At 46.2% G+C, this 20,754-nt stretch overlaps 1 protein-coding gene across 1 annotated transcript in view; it reads right to left on the bottom strand.

Moving 5' to 3' along the window:
• Positions 1–10,346: 10,346 nt before the first annotated feature.
• Positions 10,347–20,754, bottom strand: part of CLIC6 (chloride intracellular channel 6) — a 49,053-nt gene continuing 38,645 nt past the window's right edge. Inside the window, exons 4-6 of the mRNA XM_024239427.3 lie at positions 20,374–20,480; positions 19,641–19,822; positions 10,347–12,407 (exon numbers count right to left, since the gene is read on the bottom strand). Coding sequence (XP_024095195.3) covers positions 12,246–12,407; positions 19,641–19,822; positions 20,374–20,480 — 451 coding nt within the window. The 3' untranslated portion in view covers positions 10,347–12,245. The remainder of the gene's footprint in view (positions 12,408–19,640; positions 19,823–20,373; positions 20,481–20,754) is intronic.

Here is a 20,754-nt window from a genome sequence, read left to right as displayed (position 1 = left end):
GTCTGTGTGTCTTCTCTGTGTGTGTCTGTGTGTCTTCTCCTCTGTGTGTGACTGTGTGTCTTCTCCTCTGTGTGTGTCTGTGTGTCTTCTCCTCTGTGTGTGTGTGTCTGCGTGTCTTCTCCTCTGTGTGTGTCTGTGTATCTTCTCCTCTGTGTGTGTCTATGTGTCTTCTCTGTGTGTGTCTGTGTGTCTTCTCCTCTGTGTGTGTCTGCGTGTCTTCTCCTCTGTGTGTGTCTGCGTGTCTTCTCCTCTGTGTGTGTCTGTGTGTCTTCTCCTCTGTGTGTGTCTGTGTGTCTTCTCCTCTGTGTGTGTCTGTGTGTCTTCTCCTCTGTGTGTGTGTCTGCGTGTCTTCTCCTCTGTGTGTGTCTGTGTATCTTCTCCTCTGTGTGTGTCTGCGTGTCTTCTCTGTGTGTGTCTGCGTGTCTTCTCCTCTGTGTGTGTCTGTGTGTCTTCTCCTCTGTGTGTGTCTGTGTATCTTCTCCTCTGTGTGTGTCTGTGTGTCTTCTCCTCTGTGTGTGTCTGTGTGTCTTCTCCTCTGTGTGTGTCTGCGTGTCTTCTCCTCTGTGTGTGTGTCTGCGTGTCTTCTCCTCTGTGTGTGTCTGTGTATCTTCTCCTCTGTGTGTGTCTGTGTGTCTTCTCTGTGTGTGTCTGTGTGTCTTCTCCTCTGTGTGTGTCTGTGTGTCTTCTCCTCTGTGTGTGTCTGTGTGTCTTCTCCTCTGTGTGTGTGTCTGCGTGTCTTCTCCTCTGTGTGTGTCTGCGTGTCTTCTCCTCTGTGTGTGTGTGTCTGCGTGTCTTCTCCTCTGTGTGTGTCTGCGTGTCTTCTCCTCTGTGTGTGTCTGCGTGTCTTCTCCTCTGTGTGTGTCTGTGTGTCTTCTCCTCTGTGTGTATGTGTCTGTGTGTCTTCTCCTCTGTGTGGGTCTGTGTGTCTTCTCCTCTGTGTGTGTCTGTGTGTCTTCTCTGTGTGTGTCTGTGTGTCTTCTCCTCTGTGTGTGTCTGTGTGTCGTCTCCTCTGTGTGTGTGTATGTGTCTTCTCCTCTGTGTGTGTCTGTGTGTCTTCTCCTCTGTGTGTGTCTGTGTGTCTTCTCCTCTGTGTGTGTCTGTGTGTCTTCTCCTCTGTGTGTGTCTGTGTGTCTTCTCTGTGTGTGTCTGTGTGTCTTCTCCTCTGTGTGTGTCTGTGTGTCTTCTCCTCTGTGTGTGTGTGTCTGCGTGTCTTCTCCTCTGTGTGTGTCTGTGTATCTTCTCCTCTGTGTGTGTCTGTGTGTCTTCTCCTCTGTGTGTGTCTGTGTGTCTTCTCCTCTGTGTGTGTCTGTGTGTCTTCTCTGTGTGTGTCTGTGTGTCTTCTCCTCTGTGTGTGACTGTGTGTCTTCTCCTCTGTGTGTGTCTGTGTGTCTTCTCCTCTGTGTGTGTGTGTCTGCGTGTCTTCTCCTCTGTGTGTGTCTGTGTGTCTTCTCCTCTGTGTGTGTCTGTGTGTCTTCTCCTCTGTGTGTGTGTCTGCGTGTCTTCTCCTCTGTGTGTGTCTGTGTATCTTCTCCTCTGTGTGTGTCTGCGTGTCTTCTCTGTGTGTGTCTGCGTGTCTTCTCCTCTGTGTGTGTCTGTGTATCTTCTCCTCTGTGTGTGTCTGTGTATCTTCTCCTCTGTGTGTGTCTGTGTGTCTTCTCCTCTGTGTGTGTCTGTGTGTCTTCTCCTCTGTGTGTGTCTGCGTGTCTTCTCCTCTGTGTGTGTGTCTGCGTGTCTTCTCCTCTGTGTGTGTCTGTGTATCTTCTCCTCTGTGTGTGTCTGTGTGTCTTCTCTGTGTGTGTCTGTGTGTCTTCTCCTCTGTGTGTGTCTGTGTGTCTTCTCCTCTGTGTGTGTCTGTGTGTCTTCTCCTCTGTGTGTGTGTCTGCGTGTCTTCTCCTCTGTGTGTGTCTGCGTGTCTTCTCCTCTGTGTGTGTGTGTCTGCGTGTCTTCTCCTCTGTGTGTGTCTGCGTGTCTTCTCCTCTGTGTGTGTCTGTGTGTCTTCTCCTCTGTGTGTGTCTGTGTGTCTTCTCCTCTGTGTGTATGTGTCTGTGTGTCTTCTCCTCTGTGTGTGTCTGTGTGTCTTCTCCTCTGTGTGTGTCTGTGTGTCTTCTCCTCTGTGTGTGTCTGTGTGTCTTCTTCTCTGTGTGTGTCTGTGTGTCTTCTCCTCTGTGTGTGTCTGTGTGTCTTCTCTTCTTTTGAGGACATGAGTCACATAGGGCTTAGTGCCCACCTTAATCCAGCATGAGCTCATCCAAACTTAACAAGTTACCTCGGCAGAGACCCTTTTTCCAAATAAGGTCACATTCAGAGGCTTTGTGTAGACACGAATTTTGAGGGGACTCTGTATAATCCAGTACACTGGGTTTTATATGTGTGCCCAGAGTTAATCTCAACCAACTTCCCCAAGAGTAGAAATAACCTGGTAGGTGCAGCCTTCTCTATCACCTCTGTTCGTCGCCCAGTCCCACCAGATGCTGTTTTAACCCAGCCCCCAAGACATTAGACAGAGCTAGAAATCACTTTACAGAGCATCCAGCCAATGGCTGTTAATCCTGCTCCCCCTGAGAATCACCTAGGGAGAGTTTAACAACACCAATGTCCAAGCCCAGAGATTCTCATTCATCTGGTCCGAAGTGTGGCATGGGCATTAGCAGTTTTTACAGCCACACCGATGATTCTCATATGGAGCCAGGAATGAAAACCCACCAATTGCTGGGTGTGGTGGCTCACGCCTGTAATCCCAGCACTTTGGGAGGCCGAGGCAGGCAGATCACCTGAGGTCAGGAGTTGAAGACCAGCTTGGGCAGCATGGTGAAACCTTGTCTCTACTAAAAATACAAAAAAAAATTAGCTGGGCGTGGTGACAGACACCTGTAATCCCAGCTACTCAGTAGGCTTGGCTCACTGGAGGTTGCAGTGAGCCAAGATGGCACCATTGCACTCCAGCCTGGGCAAAAAAGCCAGACTTCATCTCAAAAAAAAAAAAAAGAAACAAAAAAAAAAGACAAAAAACAAAAAACAATCTAGCCCAAGTTTTTAGTTTTCAGATGAAAGATTCCAGACAGACGAACCTTCAGCCATCACTCTTCCCTCCATCTACTGCCATCAGTAAGCCTTTAAGCCGCCAATTCTCCAACTGAAACGTTCTGCCCCCTCTAGATGGGGCAAGACCCCCAAAGTTGGCAGAACAAAGTCCTTGTGGTGCCCCACACCCTTTACTCATGAGGGAGAAGCAAATAAGACCCCTGCATGACCACCAGGCAAGATGGCAGCCACCTCACTGCCATCACAACCTCCTCATCAGTGAGTGACACACACTCGTGACCTCTGGAATGACACAATGCTTGTGCAGGCTTTGTATACTGTAAAGTGCTCTGCAAATGTACATCATCACTCTCATTACTTTATTTGTGGTAGCAGTCCCTCAGCCTCAGCAACTCTGCAAAAGTTAAGTGTATACTTCGCCCACTTATGCATTTGGTTTCCATGACACGTGTCCTCGGGTCTCTTTCTGGCCACTATTCTATTTTCTCATTGGAACTGCACATTTTTTAAAACCAAGAGCATTTTTGTTGCCTTCTTTTTAATCTTTATGCATTCCAGTATGGTACTTGAGACAACAAATTCTTTCCCTTGTCCAAGCTGGTGAAAATATGCCAAAGTATGCAGCAGAGAGGTCTGCCCAGCACCTGAACTACCACCAAATGACCCGAAGTTTTTCTTGTGAACGATACTGTTTTTTGGGACCAGTAAGTCATTTAGGAGCTGAAAAATAACAACAACAACAACAACAACAACAAAAACAAGCCATTGAAAGACATCAGTGGAGGCAAAGCAAGTCCTACCGCTCAGCACTGTCCAAGAACTCTAGGCACCTTCCTATCTCATTTTCTCTCTTTCTTGGCTCCAAATGTGGGAGATCCCAAGATCATGAGAAGGAATTATGTGACCAGAAACAGGCCTCTGCAGCTCAGTCAGTGACACATATAAAAATGAAGAGGCAAAGAACCTTAGGAAAATAACTTGTGTTTTTTCTTTTATCTTAGTTCAGTCCACATTTTGGGGAAAATGTATCCAAATGATAAGTATATACTACTATATACATTTTAAATGATTTAACACATGAAATGACAAGAAAAGCCTGGCTGGAGTCCGGGAAGAGTGTCCCAGCAGGTCTGGGGGCCAGTGGCCTCCCCCTATTCACAAATCTCATCACAAAGCAAATCGCAGCTTCCCAGAAGGTCTATGGGGCTTACACACCTGTGGCCTGTGCCACAATCTCCTCTGCCGTTGCCACGGAGTCTCTCTCCTCCCATTTCCTCCCTTCCTCCCTCCCTATCTCTTCCTTACCCCTTCCCCACACCCCTTTAAGTCCTGTTCCTGGAAACCTCAAGGTCAATCTCTTTTTTAGATTTGGTGGCTTGTTTTTCTGAGCAGGAAAATGTGGATAAAGTCACTCCTGGGCCACCTTTCTGTGAGGCTGTAGGGAAGCTGCCTACTGGTTTGAGGAGAGGCTGCTGGGTTCTTTCCTTTACTAAGGATTCACTTAAGTCAGCCCTCCAGGATCCAAAAAAGAGCCAGAAAAGAGGTAGGCTTTGGTGACAGAGGAGCTGAGCACTGCATTGTGATAAAAGTCACAAACATATCACAGTAAAATCATCACCTTTTTCTTCTTCTCAGGCAGCAAAACAGCTGAGGCACAGACTAGACGGTAGTCCAAGGACTAAGACCTGTCCAGCCAGAGGGACCAGGTGTCCAGACCCCGGACTGTTTTCAATACAGTTATACAATGAAATCAAATAAGCGGATGTATTGATTGCTTGGCAATTAATGGGGGAAACAATTAAGTCGGCCATAGGATAGGGGCTCATCCCCATGGACGCTTGAGTGTCCAGCAGTGATCTCTGTGCTCCCACCAGCAGCAGAACCCCACTTCCTTACCCTCTGACCCCACCATGTGCAGCGCCCCCATCCCTCAGGGTCAGGCGAGGAGTCACAGAGGAACTTTGGGGGACACAGCCATGGGGTGCAGCGGGGAGACTGCCTCCTCCCACTGACCACCTGCACAGGCTGCCCTGGGCCTTCTGGGGCAGGAGCTATGAGGACAGGTAGGCCCGGGGAGGTGTGCTGGCCCTAGGAGCCAGGGCTAGCGAGGACAGGAAGCAGGAGTCTCAGACCTCAGGATCCAGAACCTTGCCCCTTCCATCAGCTCCTCACCCTTCTCTGAGCCATTGGCTCATTTGACTCCAAGAGGGAGCACTGGGCTCCTGGGTTTGGAGGGGAAACGTTTCAGAGTGGTCAGAGAGTTCTCTCCAATTTCTGAAGTACATGAGGTGGTGCCCAAGTACATGAGGTGGTGCCCAGCTACTTTCCCAACACTGTTGTGTTCGAGTTAGGCGTGACAAGGGCCTTCTTGTCCTTGAAGGTATTTCCATGGCAAAACAGAAAGCCGCAGGACAGAGGGGAGCTCCTCCTCCTGCAGACATTCTTTAGCACATCAGAAAACACAGCCTGACCATCTGGGTGTGGCCGTCCTGGAAGCCGGGGCTGAGACCAGCAGGGTCATTTCACGCTTGGCTTCTCTGGCCCGGAAAGGCCGCCCTTTGATGCGTGGGCCACCCTGGGCTGACAACCAGAGGGCTGGGCTAGGTTTGGATGAAGTTCCAAGGCTGTGTGGGCATCAGTCCATGGGGGTCAACTCGATAGTACCTGTCAAGGTAAAGCCCACCTGGCTTCAGGGAATAGGAGGAAGCGCCACCTAGTGGTGAGGAGGAGGGCCTGGCCTGGGTGAGAGGAGGGCTTTGACATTAGGGAGACCACCCACATTGATTGATCTGCTTTTCCACTCCTGAGAGCCTCAAGTAAATATCACACAACTGAAAACAGTGTCTCCAAGCCAGACTAGAAGGATCCCAGATAGAGCTGTCAGCCCACTGTGGAGGCTGTCCAGTTCACAGTGTGCCTGACAGACAGCTGGACTAGCCCTGGACAGCCCCCAGTGACCGGCCGAGAGGGACAACTGAGTAATGACCAATATCACAGGGTGCTGCCTTGTTGTAGGGAACCAGGAATTCGGAGCATAACCGCCTTCTGCCTCTGTGAGGAAGGTTCAAGGTCTTAGACACTCGTAAACTCAAACCCTGTCCATTTTGACAAATTACGTTTTTTAGGGCTGTTACCCCATAAGAAGAGCAAATTCCAGAAAAATTAATTTGTATGCAGTCAGCTGCTTTGCAGCTTTTATAGAGAACTTCTAAGATACCACCTTCTACATGATTGTGAGTTATTGTTCCAGTTTTCCAGATGGGAAGAGTGAGACTGAAAGGTTAAATGCTCATTCAGATATGCCAGAGGTGGGCTGGGTGTGATGGCTCATGCCTGTAATCCTAGCACTTTGGGAGGCTGAGGCGGGGGTAGGGGATCACCTCAGGTTAGGAGTTCGAGATCAGCCAGGCCAACAATGAGAAACTCCGTCTCTATTAAAAATACAAAATTAGCCGGTGTGGTGGTACATGCCTGTACTCCCAGCTACTTGGGAGGCTGAGGCAGGAGAATCGCTTGAACTTGGGAGGCGGAGGTTGCAGTGAGCTGAGATCACATCATTGCACTCCAGCCTGGGTAACAAAGCAAGAGTCCATCTACACAGCTCACTGCAGACTCCATCTCCCAGGCTCCAACGATCCTCCTGCCTCAACTTCCTGAGTAGCTGGGACTACAGGCAGGCACCACCTCACCCGGCTAATGCTTTTTTAGTTTTAGTAGAGACAAGGCCTTGCTATGTTGCCCAGGCTGATCTCAAACTCTTGAGTTCAAGCAATCCCCCCACCTCAGCCTCTCAAAGTGCTGGGATTATAGGCAGGCGCCATCCTGCCCGGCTAATTTGTTTTAATTTTAGTAAAGACAAGGTCTCGCTATGTGGCCCAACCTGGCCTCAAGCTCTTGAGTTCAAGCAATCCTCCTACCTCAGCATCCCAAAGTGTTGGTATTATGGGTGTGAGCCACTGCACCCGGCAGAACTTGTTACATCTTAATGCCAGGAAGGAAAAAGCAAGCAGGAAAACAAAAACCTTAATGCTATTTGAATACATCCCCTTTAACAAAACCAAGAAACATTCTAAGCAAGGACGGTTCTGTCTCCAGGCCCTGGAATTCTCCTGGAACCTGGGTAGATCCAAAAGATTTAAAGAGCCTCAGAATGTCCTAGCAGGTGCTTGTTACATGTGTAGGTCAGAGCTTCAGAAACAGACCTAACTCAGACTCGCAAGTGTCAGCCACCTGGAAAGAGGGCTTTGCAGGGAGACAGAGCCCAGCAGATCGGCTGAACCATGGGGAATCCTAGGCCAGCCACTGATGGCTACTGTCCTTGTCCACTCACCCAGGAGTACATCACAGAATCCACTACAGAAGGGGATCAAGGAAGAGATGAGAGAGGGAGGTGTCATCAAGAAAAATAGCTTCCAGAATGTTGTTAGGACAAGCTTACACAGCCAGAGGCCATGGGATCCAGAACAATAGGGTAGGATTGAACAATAGGGTAGGCAGTCCCACAAAAGGGTAAAATGAATGCAGGTTGGATAAGATCCCATTGGTGGTCCAATCCCAGGCCTTATAACGTAAGTAAATGGCTTCCTCCTCCCGTATATGCAGCTCCATGCTGCTGAACACAATTTCCTCTGGACCGACCCGCCACTTCCCCAAGCAGCTTTCGACTCTTCCTGCCTAAATGGCCTCCTCCAAGGCAAGGCTCATAGAGGACTCCACCAGAACCCTCTGCAATGGGAACAATGACCATGTCAATCCACCAGCTGCAATGGCAGGTGCCACTCCTGCTGGGTCCCTGAGATCACAGAAGCAGAAAGGGCTTCCTGACACCCCAGACCTGCAAAGGCCCTGAGGAACAGTGTAGTCAGTCCCTCTGTGACCAGGGGCCACACACATCCCTTACAAAGTGGTCATGCCCTGAAATGTATATAATTTATTAAACCAAAATACCAACGTGCGAAGGGAAATTGGCTACAGGATAATTGAGACTTACACCCATATGTGGAAAGAGAAGTTGTTTTGTCATGTGAATATGACAAGTGAATGCATCCATTTCATGTATGTAGGGTTTTGTTAATTATGTGTGCTTAGAATGAAGGACATCTTGGTTCTCTTAACTGTAAAATAAAAGAAGGGTTGAAATTTTCTTGTAAAAAAATTATTTTTAAAAAGCCTGTTGGACATGGTGGCTCATGCCTGTAATCCCAGCACTTTGGGAGGCCACGGTGCATGGATTGCTTGAGCTCAGGAGTTTGAGACCAGCCTGGGCAACATGGTGAGACCCTGTCTCTACTAAAAATGCAAAAAAAATAAATAAATAAATAGCTAGGCGTGGTTGTGTGTGGCTGTGGTCCCAGTTACTCAGGAGTCTGCGGTGGGAGGATGGCTTGAGCCTGCGGTGAGGGGTACTGGGGATGGGGTGCAGAGATGCAGTGAGCCGAAATCACGCCACTGCACTCCAGCCTGGGTGACAGAGTAAGACTCTGTCTCAAAAAAAATAAAAATTAAAAAAAAAAGCCATTAATCTAAAATTCTTCCAAAGCCTAATTATGCACCACTGGAAGGGGGAACTTGAGGGCTGGGTGGGTTGTGCTAAGAGTGAGTTACTGCTTACGACTGGAGGAGGGTGAGAGGGGACGGAGCTCATCCTGCATGTGGGGTGGGGGTGGAGAGTGTACCTGAATGTCTGTCTGTGGGAGTGTGCTTGTGAGTGTGTGAGTGTGTGACAATGGTGACACAAATTGGTGTATACACATATGTGTGTCTAGTGTGTGTGTGTATCTGTCTGTCCACCTATCTTGGGGGTGAAGGGCTTGAACATATATTCAATTCCTAGGGATAGACTTACAGAATGGAAATGATTGAGACCTCTGGTCTCTGAAAGTCCTCTTCTGGGCAGATTCTGTCATTGCATTTATGTATGCTGCAGTATCCACAAAGTAGAACCTTGTGATGCTCTCATGTTTCCTTCCAGCCTGCTTTAGGACATTCTGTGTTCTTAAGGAAAGTTTGGAGGCTGGGCGTGGTGGCTCAAACTGTAATCCCAGCACTTTGGGAGGCGAGGCAAGTGGATCGCCTGAGCTTAGGAGTTTGAGACCAGCCTTGGCAGCACGGTGAAACCCCATCTCTACTAAAAACAAAAAAATTAGCCCGTTGTGGTGGCACACCCCTGTAATCCCAGCTACTTGGGGGGCTGAAGCAGGAAAATCGCTTGAACCCAGGAGGCAGAGGTTGCAGCGAGCCAAGATCGAGCCACTGCACTCCAGCTTGGGTGACAAAGCGAGACTCCGTCTCAATTAAAAAAAAAAAAAAAGGTAAAGTTTGGGTTTTTATGAACTAATTTTTAGGCCTCTCAAGCAACTAGAATTGAGAATGGAATCCTCTCCGTCCAGAAAAACTTCCACACAGCCTGAAAAGAAGAATTTGTTCACTATTTGTCCATGTTTACATTTTGTATGGTATGTCTTGAAGAACAAATGCATTTTGTTTTTTAAAACACACTGTAATGAAGATTTTGGTCCAGCAGAGCAGCCCTGGAATATTTCTCACCTCCTTACACACATGTAGGTTTTTAGGGGAATCAAGAGGTGTGGGCTGGGGGCGGAGCTGAAGGCAGAGTTGGGACAGGGCTGGGGAAGACCACTCAGAACGAGCTCCTTTCCTACAACTCCACATAAAAGTAGAACACCCAGCAGGGTATCTATGCCAGTCACCTGGACAAGGACTGTTCGTGGGTGTCTTTGCAGGCCTCTTTAAGGCTCCTTTAAAATGTCTTTGTGATTCACAACTGAAGTATGGATCATCTCTAATTCAAATGCCCATAATCTCAGGTTCAAACTTGCTCTCACCATTTTATTATATTTTATTTTGAGACAGGGTCTCACTCTGTTGCCCAGGCTAGAGTGCAGTGGCGTGATCTCAGCTCATTGCAACCTCCACCTCCCAGGCTTGAGCGATCCTCCCACCTCAGTCTCCCTAGTAGCTAGGACTACAGGTGCCCACCACCATGCCCAGCTAATTTTTGTATTTTTGGTAGAAATGGGGTTTCACCAGGTTGGCCAGGCTGGTCTTGAACTCCTGACCTCAGGTGATCTGCCTGTCTTGGCCTCCCAAAGTGCTGGGATTACACATATGAGCCACTATGTTGGGCCTGTCCTCACCATTTTAAAAGAAGCCCGTACCATTCATTTTATTTCTTGAAACCTAAATGGAGAATGGGGAATGCAAAAAAAAAAAAAAACAGAACGAAAGAAACTGGTTCCCTTTAAACATTTTAATAATTTGTTTCATTTTCAAGGCACAAAGAGTTTATGTCAATCATTTTAATGTCTAAGAATACAAAGTTAGCACTAGCAACATCTGGTGGTCTAATCATTTATCATGCTGAAATGTAACATTACAAAACTACATTTTAAAATCTGCCCCCTAACCAGATGTGAAACAACGTGGACAAGGGTGACACGTGCTAGACACAACCTCCAAAAACGTATGGTTGACAAAGACAGCCGACTGCTGGGGTAAAACTGCAGCAGTCATAATCGAGGAGAGAAAGAGGCCACCCTATTAAAGCTTTGTTTCTTTTGCTAGACATTTTTCACCTAATCCCAGGATAGTTTCTGGTAATGCATCTTACTCTCTTTCAAACGAATCGCCCCTAGAGCAGGTGTACACATTAAAAATGAGCTTTATAGCATCAAACACATACCACAACCAACTCTACAAGGAGGGTTTTCTGTAAGATGTGTGCGACTGTCCGAGGAACACATTCTGGCTGATAAGGCTCAGCTCCTGTGAGGTCCTGATGAGTATCTAAACAACCTCACATTTTCTCTTCCACGCCTGGGGTTAAGGCCAGCATTCAGCCCACACACAAAGCTGTGTTGAGGGTTGGTTAGGGATGGTGGAGGCAAAGCCACAGATCAACCAGAAACTCTTTTGAGTCAATAGTTTCTACTTCCTCCCTAACTGGACCGTTTACCAGAACTGCCCAGGACTTGTCACCATGAATTTAATCTCTCTGGATTTTCCCTGCTTGATGTCTAGATGAGACAATGAAGGGCAGAGAAGCATCAGTGACCATGCTAGCCTCACACGATCCCACCAGCACTGAGGGACTGCAGCCTTGGGTCTCAGAGAGAGCCGCCAGGAGAAGGAACCAAAGTGTGCTTGGTTCACATTTCAGGGCAGGGAGGTTCTCCAAGTTGCAGCAGATATTAAGAGTCCTGCTGAAGGCACAGTCTCTAAAAGAGGGGAGGGAGCAAGGACAGGAAGCTGGAACCAGAGACATGGATAAACACCTTCTCCCTTGCCTTTCCTGGAAACAGAGGCAGTGGCATCCTGGAGGCAGAAATGAGGCAGAGTGGGGGTGACCCAGGGCTTCTGGTTCCTGCTGGTCCTTGCGTGTGCATCTGTGGGCTCCACAATTCCCCACTCCTTAAAATCTAACCTCAAGCATCTTCTCTGGCACTGCGATGCCCAATCTTTTTGTATGGTGTAAGTCCTCTGTGTATGATCATCCAGGCATTACTAAGAGGTCCCCTCACCAGTGCTTTAAAATAAAATAATGCAATATCATATATGAATGAAATTGTGTGTGTGTGTGTGTGTGTGTGTGTGTGTGTGAGACAGACAGAGAGAGAGCAAGATATTGAAGATTTGGAAGATGTTCTCCAGTAAGTTTTCAGTAATTAAGTGGAGTAAAATTGAAAGTGATTGTTAAAATGTCCTTCTTTACACCCTCTGATATTGCTTTAAAATATCAAGATAGGTGTGTCTCATTTTGTAATTACAAAGCAGTATTTTCATTTTGAAGAAAATTAATGTTTTAGAGAAGAAAAACACGCTCTCAATGATTTTAAAAAACTCTCAGAGACCAGTTTTTTAAAAATTGAAGGAATTGAACCCAAACCTAATTTGTTTTCAAACTTAAAATGAAAAACACGTGCCCTAAATATCATCGATTCCAATGTCAGTGAATGCCACAGATATAAATTAACTGGACAATTGGTGTGTCTAACAACAGATACTGGTATATTCAGATACACAAGTGAGTTGACAAATTACAAGGCCATGCATCATTTGGGGTTGAGTGGATCCCACTATGGGTGTTATTTTGTGAAGGACTTATTTGGGGGAAATGCATAGAACACACTGTTTTCGTATCCTCTCTCACTCAACTGAGAAAAAAGACAGAAAACAGCCCAGCTTCATTTCATTCTTTTTGCAACATCTGAATATGCATGTTCAATCTCTTGATCAGCTGGACATGTATTTGTGAACTCATCTCTAGCATAAGCATTATTCAAGTATCTCCAGATGCCAGTCATTTCAGAAGGAAATTCAAAATCTCTGTACTTCTTGGCCACAATCTGAAAATGAAGAGAAAATGATCAGTAAAGGGAAAACTTGGTAAGGTAGGCTCCCAAGTCGGACAGTCCATTCTTTTGAGGCATGTAATACATTCTTTCCCCACTCCCCATGTCATCCCACAGTCATCCGGGCTACCCACCATGGCATCTTGACTTGCATAGGGCCATCTTGGGTGTGGGGAGGACTATAAAGGTCCTGTACTCACTACAGTGACTGCACATAGTTCTGCCCACCAATTTGTCACAGACGGGTCTTGGAATCCGCTGGCACGAGTATGCTCTGGACTCTGGTGGATTTCTCCTTGTGTTGCCTGTTATTTCTTTCCATATGTTATGCTACTGTGTTATTTGGTGCTATGTGAATAAAGACACGTGGTGGATCTGCCGTTTAAAGGGTGCCCTCTCTTCTTCCTACTTGCTGAACCTCACTTCTTCAGTCCCAAACATCTGTGCATGTTAATCCTCCTGAATGCCATCATGCTGCCACTAAGAGCATCATCTGATCGTGGGGCCCGCCTGTGCAGAGGGGAAATTCATGAACAAAGCAGATGCAAATCCCTACCCTCATGGGGATGGTGGGTGTAAGGAAAAAGCAGTTGAGATGAGAGACGGCACCACGAGAAACACAGCAGTGTGAGACGCTTCCTCTAGCAAGAGGGGTACAGTTGGGGAATTAGTCACAAAGATGTGCAGAACACTGGGGACTGTACCAGTTTGCTAGGGTTGCCATAATAAAGTAACACATGCTGGGAGGCTTAGAACAAAAGAAGTTTACTGATTCCTAGTTCTGGGGACCAGAAGTCCAAGATCAGGGTATCAGCAGGGTCATGCATCCTCTGAAGGCATTAGGGAAGGCTCTCTCTCCACTTCTGGCAGTGCCTTGGCTGTGCAAGCATAACTCCATTTTCACACAGCCTTCTCCCTGTGTCTCTGTTTCCAAATTTCCCCAGTTTGCAAGGATACTGGCCATCCTGGATTAGGTCCATCTCACGCCTATATGACTTTATTTTAACTAATTACACCTGCAAAGACCCTATTTTTAAATAAGGTCACATTCTGAGCTACTGGGGGTTAGGATCTCAACACAGGAATTGGGAGGAGGGCACAATTCAACCTGAAGTGGAGACCCAGAGCCACAAAGGCCAGTTCGGCTTTGCTGCCTCCCGTCCCACTGGTTCCCAGGATATCTGCATGATGCAGGCATGGGGTTAATGAGAAGATCTTTGGGGCTTACTGCGCAGACTTCGGAGGCCAGCAGTCATTGATGCAATGTGACAGCAAAGAATGACCATATAATTTTCAAAGAGTCTCCTAAATTGTCTGACACCTCTTCCTTGAATGCCAGCTTCTTGATGCTCATGTTAAGAAGTCTGTTTTTCTTTTGTTTGTATGTACCTGGTTTTTCTTTGCCCATCTTTTTATTTTAACATTCCTGAGTACATTGTTTAAGGCCACGCCTATGAATGTGACACTGAACTTGGTTTTCTGTCTTTCTTCTGTATGCATGTGTGTGTCCCTCTTTCTGGTCATTTAAAAGGATTATGGTCATGTTAACTCTTCAGTGGTTTCCTATATAACTTTAAATATATAGGAATTCTCTGTTTCTTGATTTATCAAGTTTGTTTTGCTTTTTGTTTTTTTGAGACAGTCTTGCTCTGTCACCCAGGCTGGAGTACAGTGGAGGATCTCGGCTCACTGCAACCTCCGCTTCCCAGGTTCAAGCGATTCTCCTGCCTCAGCCTCCCGAGTAGCTGGGATTACAGGCGTGCACCACCATACCTAGCTAATTTTTGTCTTTTTAGTAGAGACGGGGTTTCACCATTTTGCCCAGGTTGATCTCGAACTCCTGGCCTCAAGTGATCCACCCGCCTCAGCCACCCAAAGTGCTGGAATTACAGGTGTGAGCCACTGTGCCCGGCCTTGGTTTACTAATTTTAGATGCTGCCTGTTAACTCCTGATGATGACAAATGAGGGAATTTATGTATTTAAGCTTCTTTCCATTTCTTCTCTCTTATCCTCCTTCCAATGGTGGTAACGACATAGTTTATTATAGTCTGACTCTATTCTGTCCGTATAATTCCCACCGCTGTTTGGTCTTAGGACTAGTTTCAGATTTAAAGGGGTTCTCTGTTTAGGACCTGTTCTTTTATTTCACACACCTTCTCTGTTTCTGGATTCTTACTTTGATTATGATTTTATTTCATCATCATGGAACAATTTTATGTTTTTTGAAAAAGAGACCAAAGGTCTAGGTGAAAATGGTAATTGCCTAGATATAAAATTCTTACCTCACACATCATTTTCTTTAATTCTCTGTAGATGTTAAACCACAATTTTCTGATTTTTAATGGGTTCATGAAGACATCTGGGGCCAGTCTGAATTTCTTCCCTATTTCAGTGGCTTTACTCTATTTCATTCTTTTTATTATTATTACTGTTGTTGTTATTACAGTATTATTATTGTCCAGGTGCCAAAAAGGGTTGTTTTTTATTCTCAAAGCTCAGTAATGTATCAAGTATGTCTCAGTGTGTTGATCTTTCTGGGGCAATGTTTAATATGGCATGTCATTTAAACTAAAGATTCAGATCATCCCACATGCACACGTATGTTTATTGCCGCATTATTCACAATAGCAAAGACTTGGAACCAACCCAAATGTCCAACAATGATAGACTGGATTAAGAAAATGTGGCACATCTACACCATGGAATACTATGCAGCCATAAGAAATGATGAGTTCATGTCCTTTGTAGGGACATGGATGAAATTGGAAATCATCATTCTTAGTAAACTATCACAAGAACAAAAAACCAAACACCGCATATTCTCACTCATAGGTGGGAATTGAACAATGAGAACACATGGACACAGGAAGGGGAACATCACACTTCAGGGACTGTTGTGGGTTGGGGGGAGGGGGGAGGGATAACATTGGGAGATATACCTAATGCTAGATGACAAGTTGGTGGGTGCAGTGCACCAGCATGGCACATGTATACATATGTAACTTACCTGCACATTGGGCACATGTACCATAAAACCTAAAGTATAATAATAATAATAATAATAATAATTACAATAAAAGAAAAAAAAAAAAAAAAAAAAAAAAAAGATTCAGATCATCCTTTAGTTCAAAGTAATTTCCCCATTGAACATTCTCTCTCTTTTTTTTTTTTTCCTTTCCTTTTCCTTTTCTGTTCTCTTGTTCCTGATCATGTATATCTGGGATCTCTCTAATCACCTTTTTTGTTCTTCCCCATTTGATTTTAGATGATTTTCTCAGGCTTGTCTTCCAAATCACTGACAGCAAGGCTACAAACATATTCCACATACCACAACCAACTCTACAAGATGTGTGCGAATGTCAGAGGAAATCAGTTTCAGCAATGTCTTCGTCTGTGTCTTACTACTTCTAACAGGACTTTTATTTCTGCAGTTCTTTTATTTGTCTTTACTTTTCTTCTTGAGCTCTTCCAGCCTGATTTCCATCCCCTTTGTGATAGTATATTTTTGAACATCTTGTGTCTTGTCTTTGAGATTTTTCTCAAAAAGCCCATATTCTCTTTCATTTCTTTGAGGCTGTAGAAAAATTTCTGTATGAAACGTTCTTTAATGTGCTGGAGGAGCAGTTCTTGATCATATATGTAATTCCCATCTGCCTTTTTTCTGTTTTTGTTTCTTGTCTTTATCATTCCTCCCCCTGCCCCCTTATTTTCAATCAACTCTGTCTACACCAAGGTCTCACTGGCATTCTCTCTGGTATTGGCCTTCTTTGAATGAGGCAGATCTACTGGACCTATCATTTGCTTAAAAGCAGTGGGGAGGGCAAAGGGAGTGAGATAGGGCAGGTGGCCAACCAACTGGAATATTTGCTCCCAAGCACCTTGTCACCAACCACTGCTCTGCCCCAGAGAGACACATTAGAGTTGGGGCTAGGGTTAGGGTTAGGGTTAGGGTTAGGGTTAGGCCATCCTCCACTCTGAGGCTCACAGATAGGCAGAAGGCCACTACAGCTAAAAACGAAGTTTGGGCAATTCGTAGTCTGTCTCTTGACTGGTTGGGGCCTAGATTCTTTGCTCAGCAGTCACAGTGCTTTCCCTCCTTTCCTCCCTCTTTACTTCCCCTACAGACTGTTCCTCTGGATTAGGTGCTGGGTCATAGCCTAGAAAGATGGTGTCTCTGTGTGGCTCCTCCTTCAGTTCTGCCTCCCTAGAGATCTCAGCTCAACAATGGTCTCTATAGGGAAGTTCCCTGATTCCCTCCTGGCCCACCTCATGCTCTAGGCCTCAAGCAAAGAAGTTGGAGTTGGGCATTTCAGGACTGTGTTCTTTACCTTTTGAGAAATCTGAACTTTGCTAAAGATACGGAGAAACATGTAATGGTTCTGTAGCTCCTCCCACTGAAAGAAGCTTCCTACTCTTTAAGTCGGTGATCTGTCATCCCTTTGTAGTTCTACAAAAGATGAAGCTAATACCCTATTTTTATATTGTTTTTGCTGGGTTTCTGGCAGGGGAATAAATTATAAATCCCTTCACACTCTCATCTTTTACCATAATTCCCTTAGATTGATTCTCATTTCCTTTCAGAAGTACTCCATCCTGGAAGATCATTAAGCTGTTGGGTATTGTGAGTGCTAAATGGCTTTGTAGATTTTGCTGCTGGGTCTTATAGTGGAGCCGTGAACTGCAATCTCACTCTAAAGCTTACCCTTTCTACTGAAATTTAAAATCGTCTTTTCTCATGGGAGCTAAACAAGGGGCCACGAATGCTCTGTGGCTGGGATATTTGTCCCCCTCTTCCTCAACTTTCATGTATTTCTGCAATGCTACGCTGGTCACAGTAGGGACTAAAAAGCATTTACCAAAAGGGACTCAATCAAAACACAACTACATAAATATCCTGTTAGAAGGCAGCTCTCAAATTTAGCAGGTTTTGAGGGGTGAAGATGCTTTCATTAAATTTTGGATGTCCGTGGACTGGCAAAGCTATTGAAAAGACATCTGCCCAAGGGATAAGCAACCTCCTGAAGGCCTGCATTTCAAGTCAGTATCCTCAAGCACAAAAAGGAAGGGAGAAGAAGGGAGCAACAGGGCCAGGACTGAGAGGGGAAGAGGGTAGAAAGAAGAAATGCAAGAAGACAAAGGCAAAAGAATGAAGCAGAGTCACCAGGGGTGGCCGGGAGCCCACAGGAGCCTCAGCACCCTAGACTGTGTGATGCTAACATGTAATTTATTTATTTATTTATTTATTTGTTTATTTGACAGAGTCTTGCTCTGTTGCCCAGGCTGGAGTGAGTGCTCACTGCAACCTCCGCCTCCTGGGTTCAAGTGATTCTCGTGCCTCAGCCTCCCAAATGCATGGGACTACAGGCGAGCACCACCACATCTGGCTAATTTTTTTATTTTTTGTAGAGATAGGGTTTCTCCATGTTGGCCAGGCTGGTCTCAAACTCCTGGCCTCAAGTGATCTGCCCATCTTGGCCTCCCAAAGTGCTGGGATTACAGGCATGAGCCACTGCGCCTGACTGCTAACTTGTAATTTCTAAATGCTAACTAAATGTGTTATTAGAACAAACGGTCCAGGACTTATTTTTCCCAGTGTTTCTCCCATCTCCCCTACACTTATACCAACCACCTGGCTCTGGCCCTGGCAGGATTTTAATCATAAAAATGCCCCAGAGCCAGGCATGGGCTTCTTCCTGAGGTATCTGGAGCTGCTAAGGGCCAAGGACACAGCAATCTCATCACAGCAATCACATTCAACTTCAATAAGTGATAGAGTGGCTGGGAGCGCTGCTGTGCTGAGAAACAGCAACAGGTACAGAGTCCGAGTGTGGGGATATCCGCTTGGAGCTTCAGGGGTCACTCTTGGAAGCTCTGATTTACTAGCGCAGGCAGTGGATCGGGGACTTACATTTCTTGTTTTTTTGGTTTTTTATTGTTTGTTTGTTTTGTTTTTTTTGAGACGGAGTCTTGCTCTGTCACCCAGGCTGGAGTTCAGTGGCGCGATCTCAGCTCACTGCAATGTCTGCCTCCCGGGTTCAAGCGATTCTCCTGCCTCAGCCCCCCCAGGTAGCTGGGAGTACAGGTGCCCGCCACCACACCTGGCTAATTTTTTGTATTTTTAGTAGATAGGGAGTTTCACCATGTTAGCCAGGATGGTCTCGATCTCCTGACTTCATGACATGCCTGCCTTGGCCTCCCAAAGTGCTGGGATTATAGGCGTGAGCCGCCATGCCTGGCCCGGGGACTCACATTTCTAAAAAGCTCCCCAGACTGTTTGTATGCCTACTAATGTTGGAGAACCACCGGTCTGGGAGGTCTTTAAGCCCTAATAATACATGACTCATGGCTCTTAAATCATGTTCAGCTACTATATGGGAAGGCAGGGCAACAAATATGGCAGATACTCAGCCGAAAGCTGCCAGCTGCTTCCTGGATGTTGAGGGTCAATGTTTTTTTTTAAATAAATAAATAATTAATAACCTAATTGTTTTTAGAGACGGGGTCTCACTCTGTCACGCAGGCCAGAGTGCAGTGCCACCTCCTTAACTTGCTGCAGCCTCAAGTTCCTGGGCTCAAGTGATCCTCCAGCCTCAGCCTCCCATGTGGCTGGGACCACAGGCACACACCGCCATGCCCGGCTAATTTTTTTTATTTTTTGTATAGATGGGATCTCGCTATGTTGCCCTGGCTGGTCTTGAACTCCTGGCCTCAAGCAATCTTCCCACCTCAGCCTCCCAAATCACTGGGATTACAGGCATGAGCCACTGCACCTGGCCAAGGGTCACTGTTAAAAGCTAACAGAACACTCCTCTGTCATCCCTAGAAGGGGCCATGTGGAGCCCTACAATCACCAACAGTAGACTGAGCTCACATTTGAATAGCCCCAGATTCTACACGCCTCATCTCCAATTCTCAATTGCTAATGCCAGGTATAATCTATGAAATTCCTCAGGCTGCTTTCACATAACCTCTCTTTAGGCTGTGAGTCAGGTTGAGAGAGAAGCAGAAGGTGGGGCCACGTTCCCAGGCACTTCCCGAGAACACCCGAAGCCCATCTTCTGTGTGTGTGAAAGCTGGGGCTTGGCTGCCCCGAACAGAACTAATGTTTTTAATCCCAGTGTCCACATGTCAGACTATTTAAATGTCTGGCCCAAACACAAGTAAAAACAAAATACAACAGAGCCCCGTTCATGTACTCGGCACATGTGTCGGGAGGGAAGATGAACCTTAATGATATGGAGCTTGGGTAAGAGGTTGCAGTCAGCCAGCGTCAGCTCGTCCCCATCCAGAAACTTCCTTCCAGAAACAGTGACATCCTCGGTGCTGTAGGCATCTACTTCATCAGGCAGAGGGCTATTTAAGTAATTATCCAGCTTCCTCAGGGCCTTCAGCAGGTTCTTTTCATAAACTAAAACAGAAGGGCAAGAAATCACAAAGAGAGGTTTGCAAGTACATGTCACTTTTCACCAGCTGTGATGGAGTTTGCTTCCCTTCCTCGCTGAGACGTGGCCAGCCAGCAATGGGTGCTGGGAAGGCAGGAGGTGGATGTAGAATATATGAATACAGGGCTCACTCTTCCCTGGAAAATCACACTGCTGTCTACACAATATTGCTACTTCTAGAAGTCATTTATTTATTCAAAAATACTTATGGAAAGCCTGTGGGGAGACGTGGACTGGCAGAAACATTATTGAACACGATTCCCATGGTGTGTCCGGAACACCTGGGTGATGACTATTTTCCCTAAAAATGTTGTTTTCTGGGTTCCCAGCCTCAAAAGAAGCATTCCATCTCTTGAAGCCCATGTGCAGATTCAAAGTCGGAGGCACTTTTTCTGTAGCTCCAGACTCACTTCTCTATCCACTGGGAAATAGATGGGAATACCCCAGGAGCGTATGAGCCGCCATGCTGAGGCTCGAGTCTGTTGGAACACAAAACAGGAGGATGGGAGGTACTCACTCTCGTTTGCATCCTTCTTCGTGTTTTTTATAAACGCCGAGAATTTGGCAAACACGTCGTTTCCTGCGGAATTAGATTCGGGATGTTGGGTCCCCAGCTTGGGATACCTTGAAAAGTTCAAAATTGGAGAATCACAGACAAGCAATGTTTTAGTTAAGATAATACTATACAATGGAGAAAAACAGCTTTCTTTGGGTATAAAAATGAAAAGCTTTCCTTCAACGTTTTCGTGACCCTTTTCCTCTCAAAGGTTGGGAAGTAACACCATCTAGGAGAATGGCACTGGATGGAGAGGTTTGGATTGCTGTTGTTTCCTGGCAGTGGCCAGTCCTGGGACACAGGACCCCACCTGGCCTTGCTGGTCTCAGGTGCCTCCCTAGT

This window comes from Pongo abelii, chromosome 22 (genome assembly GCF_028885655.2).
Source record: "Pongo abelii isolate AG06213 chromosome 22, NHGRI_mPonAbe1-v2.0_pri, whole genome shotgun sequence".
Classification (NCBI taxonomy): domain Eukaryota; kingdom Metazoa; phylum Chordata; class Mammalia; order Primates; family Hominidae; genus Pongo; species Pongo abelii.
Note: the sequence above shows the minus strand (reverse complement) of the source record. Positions and strands in the feature narration are given on the sequence as shown.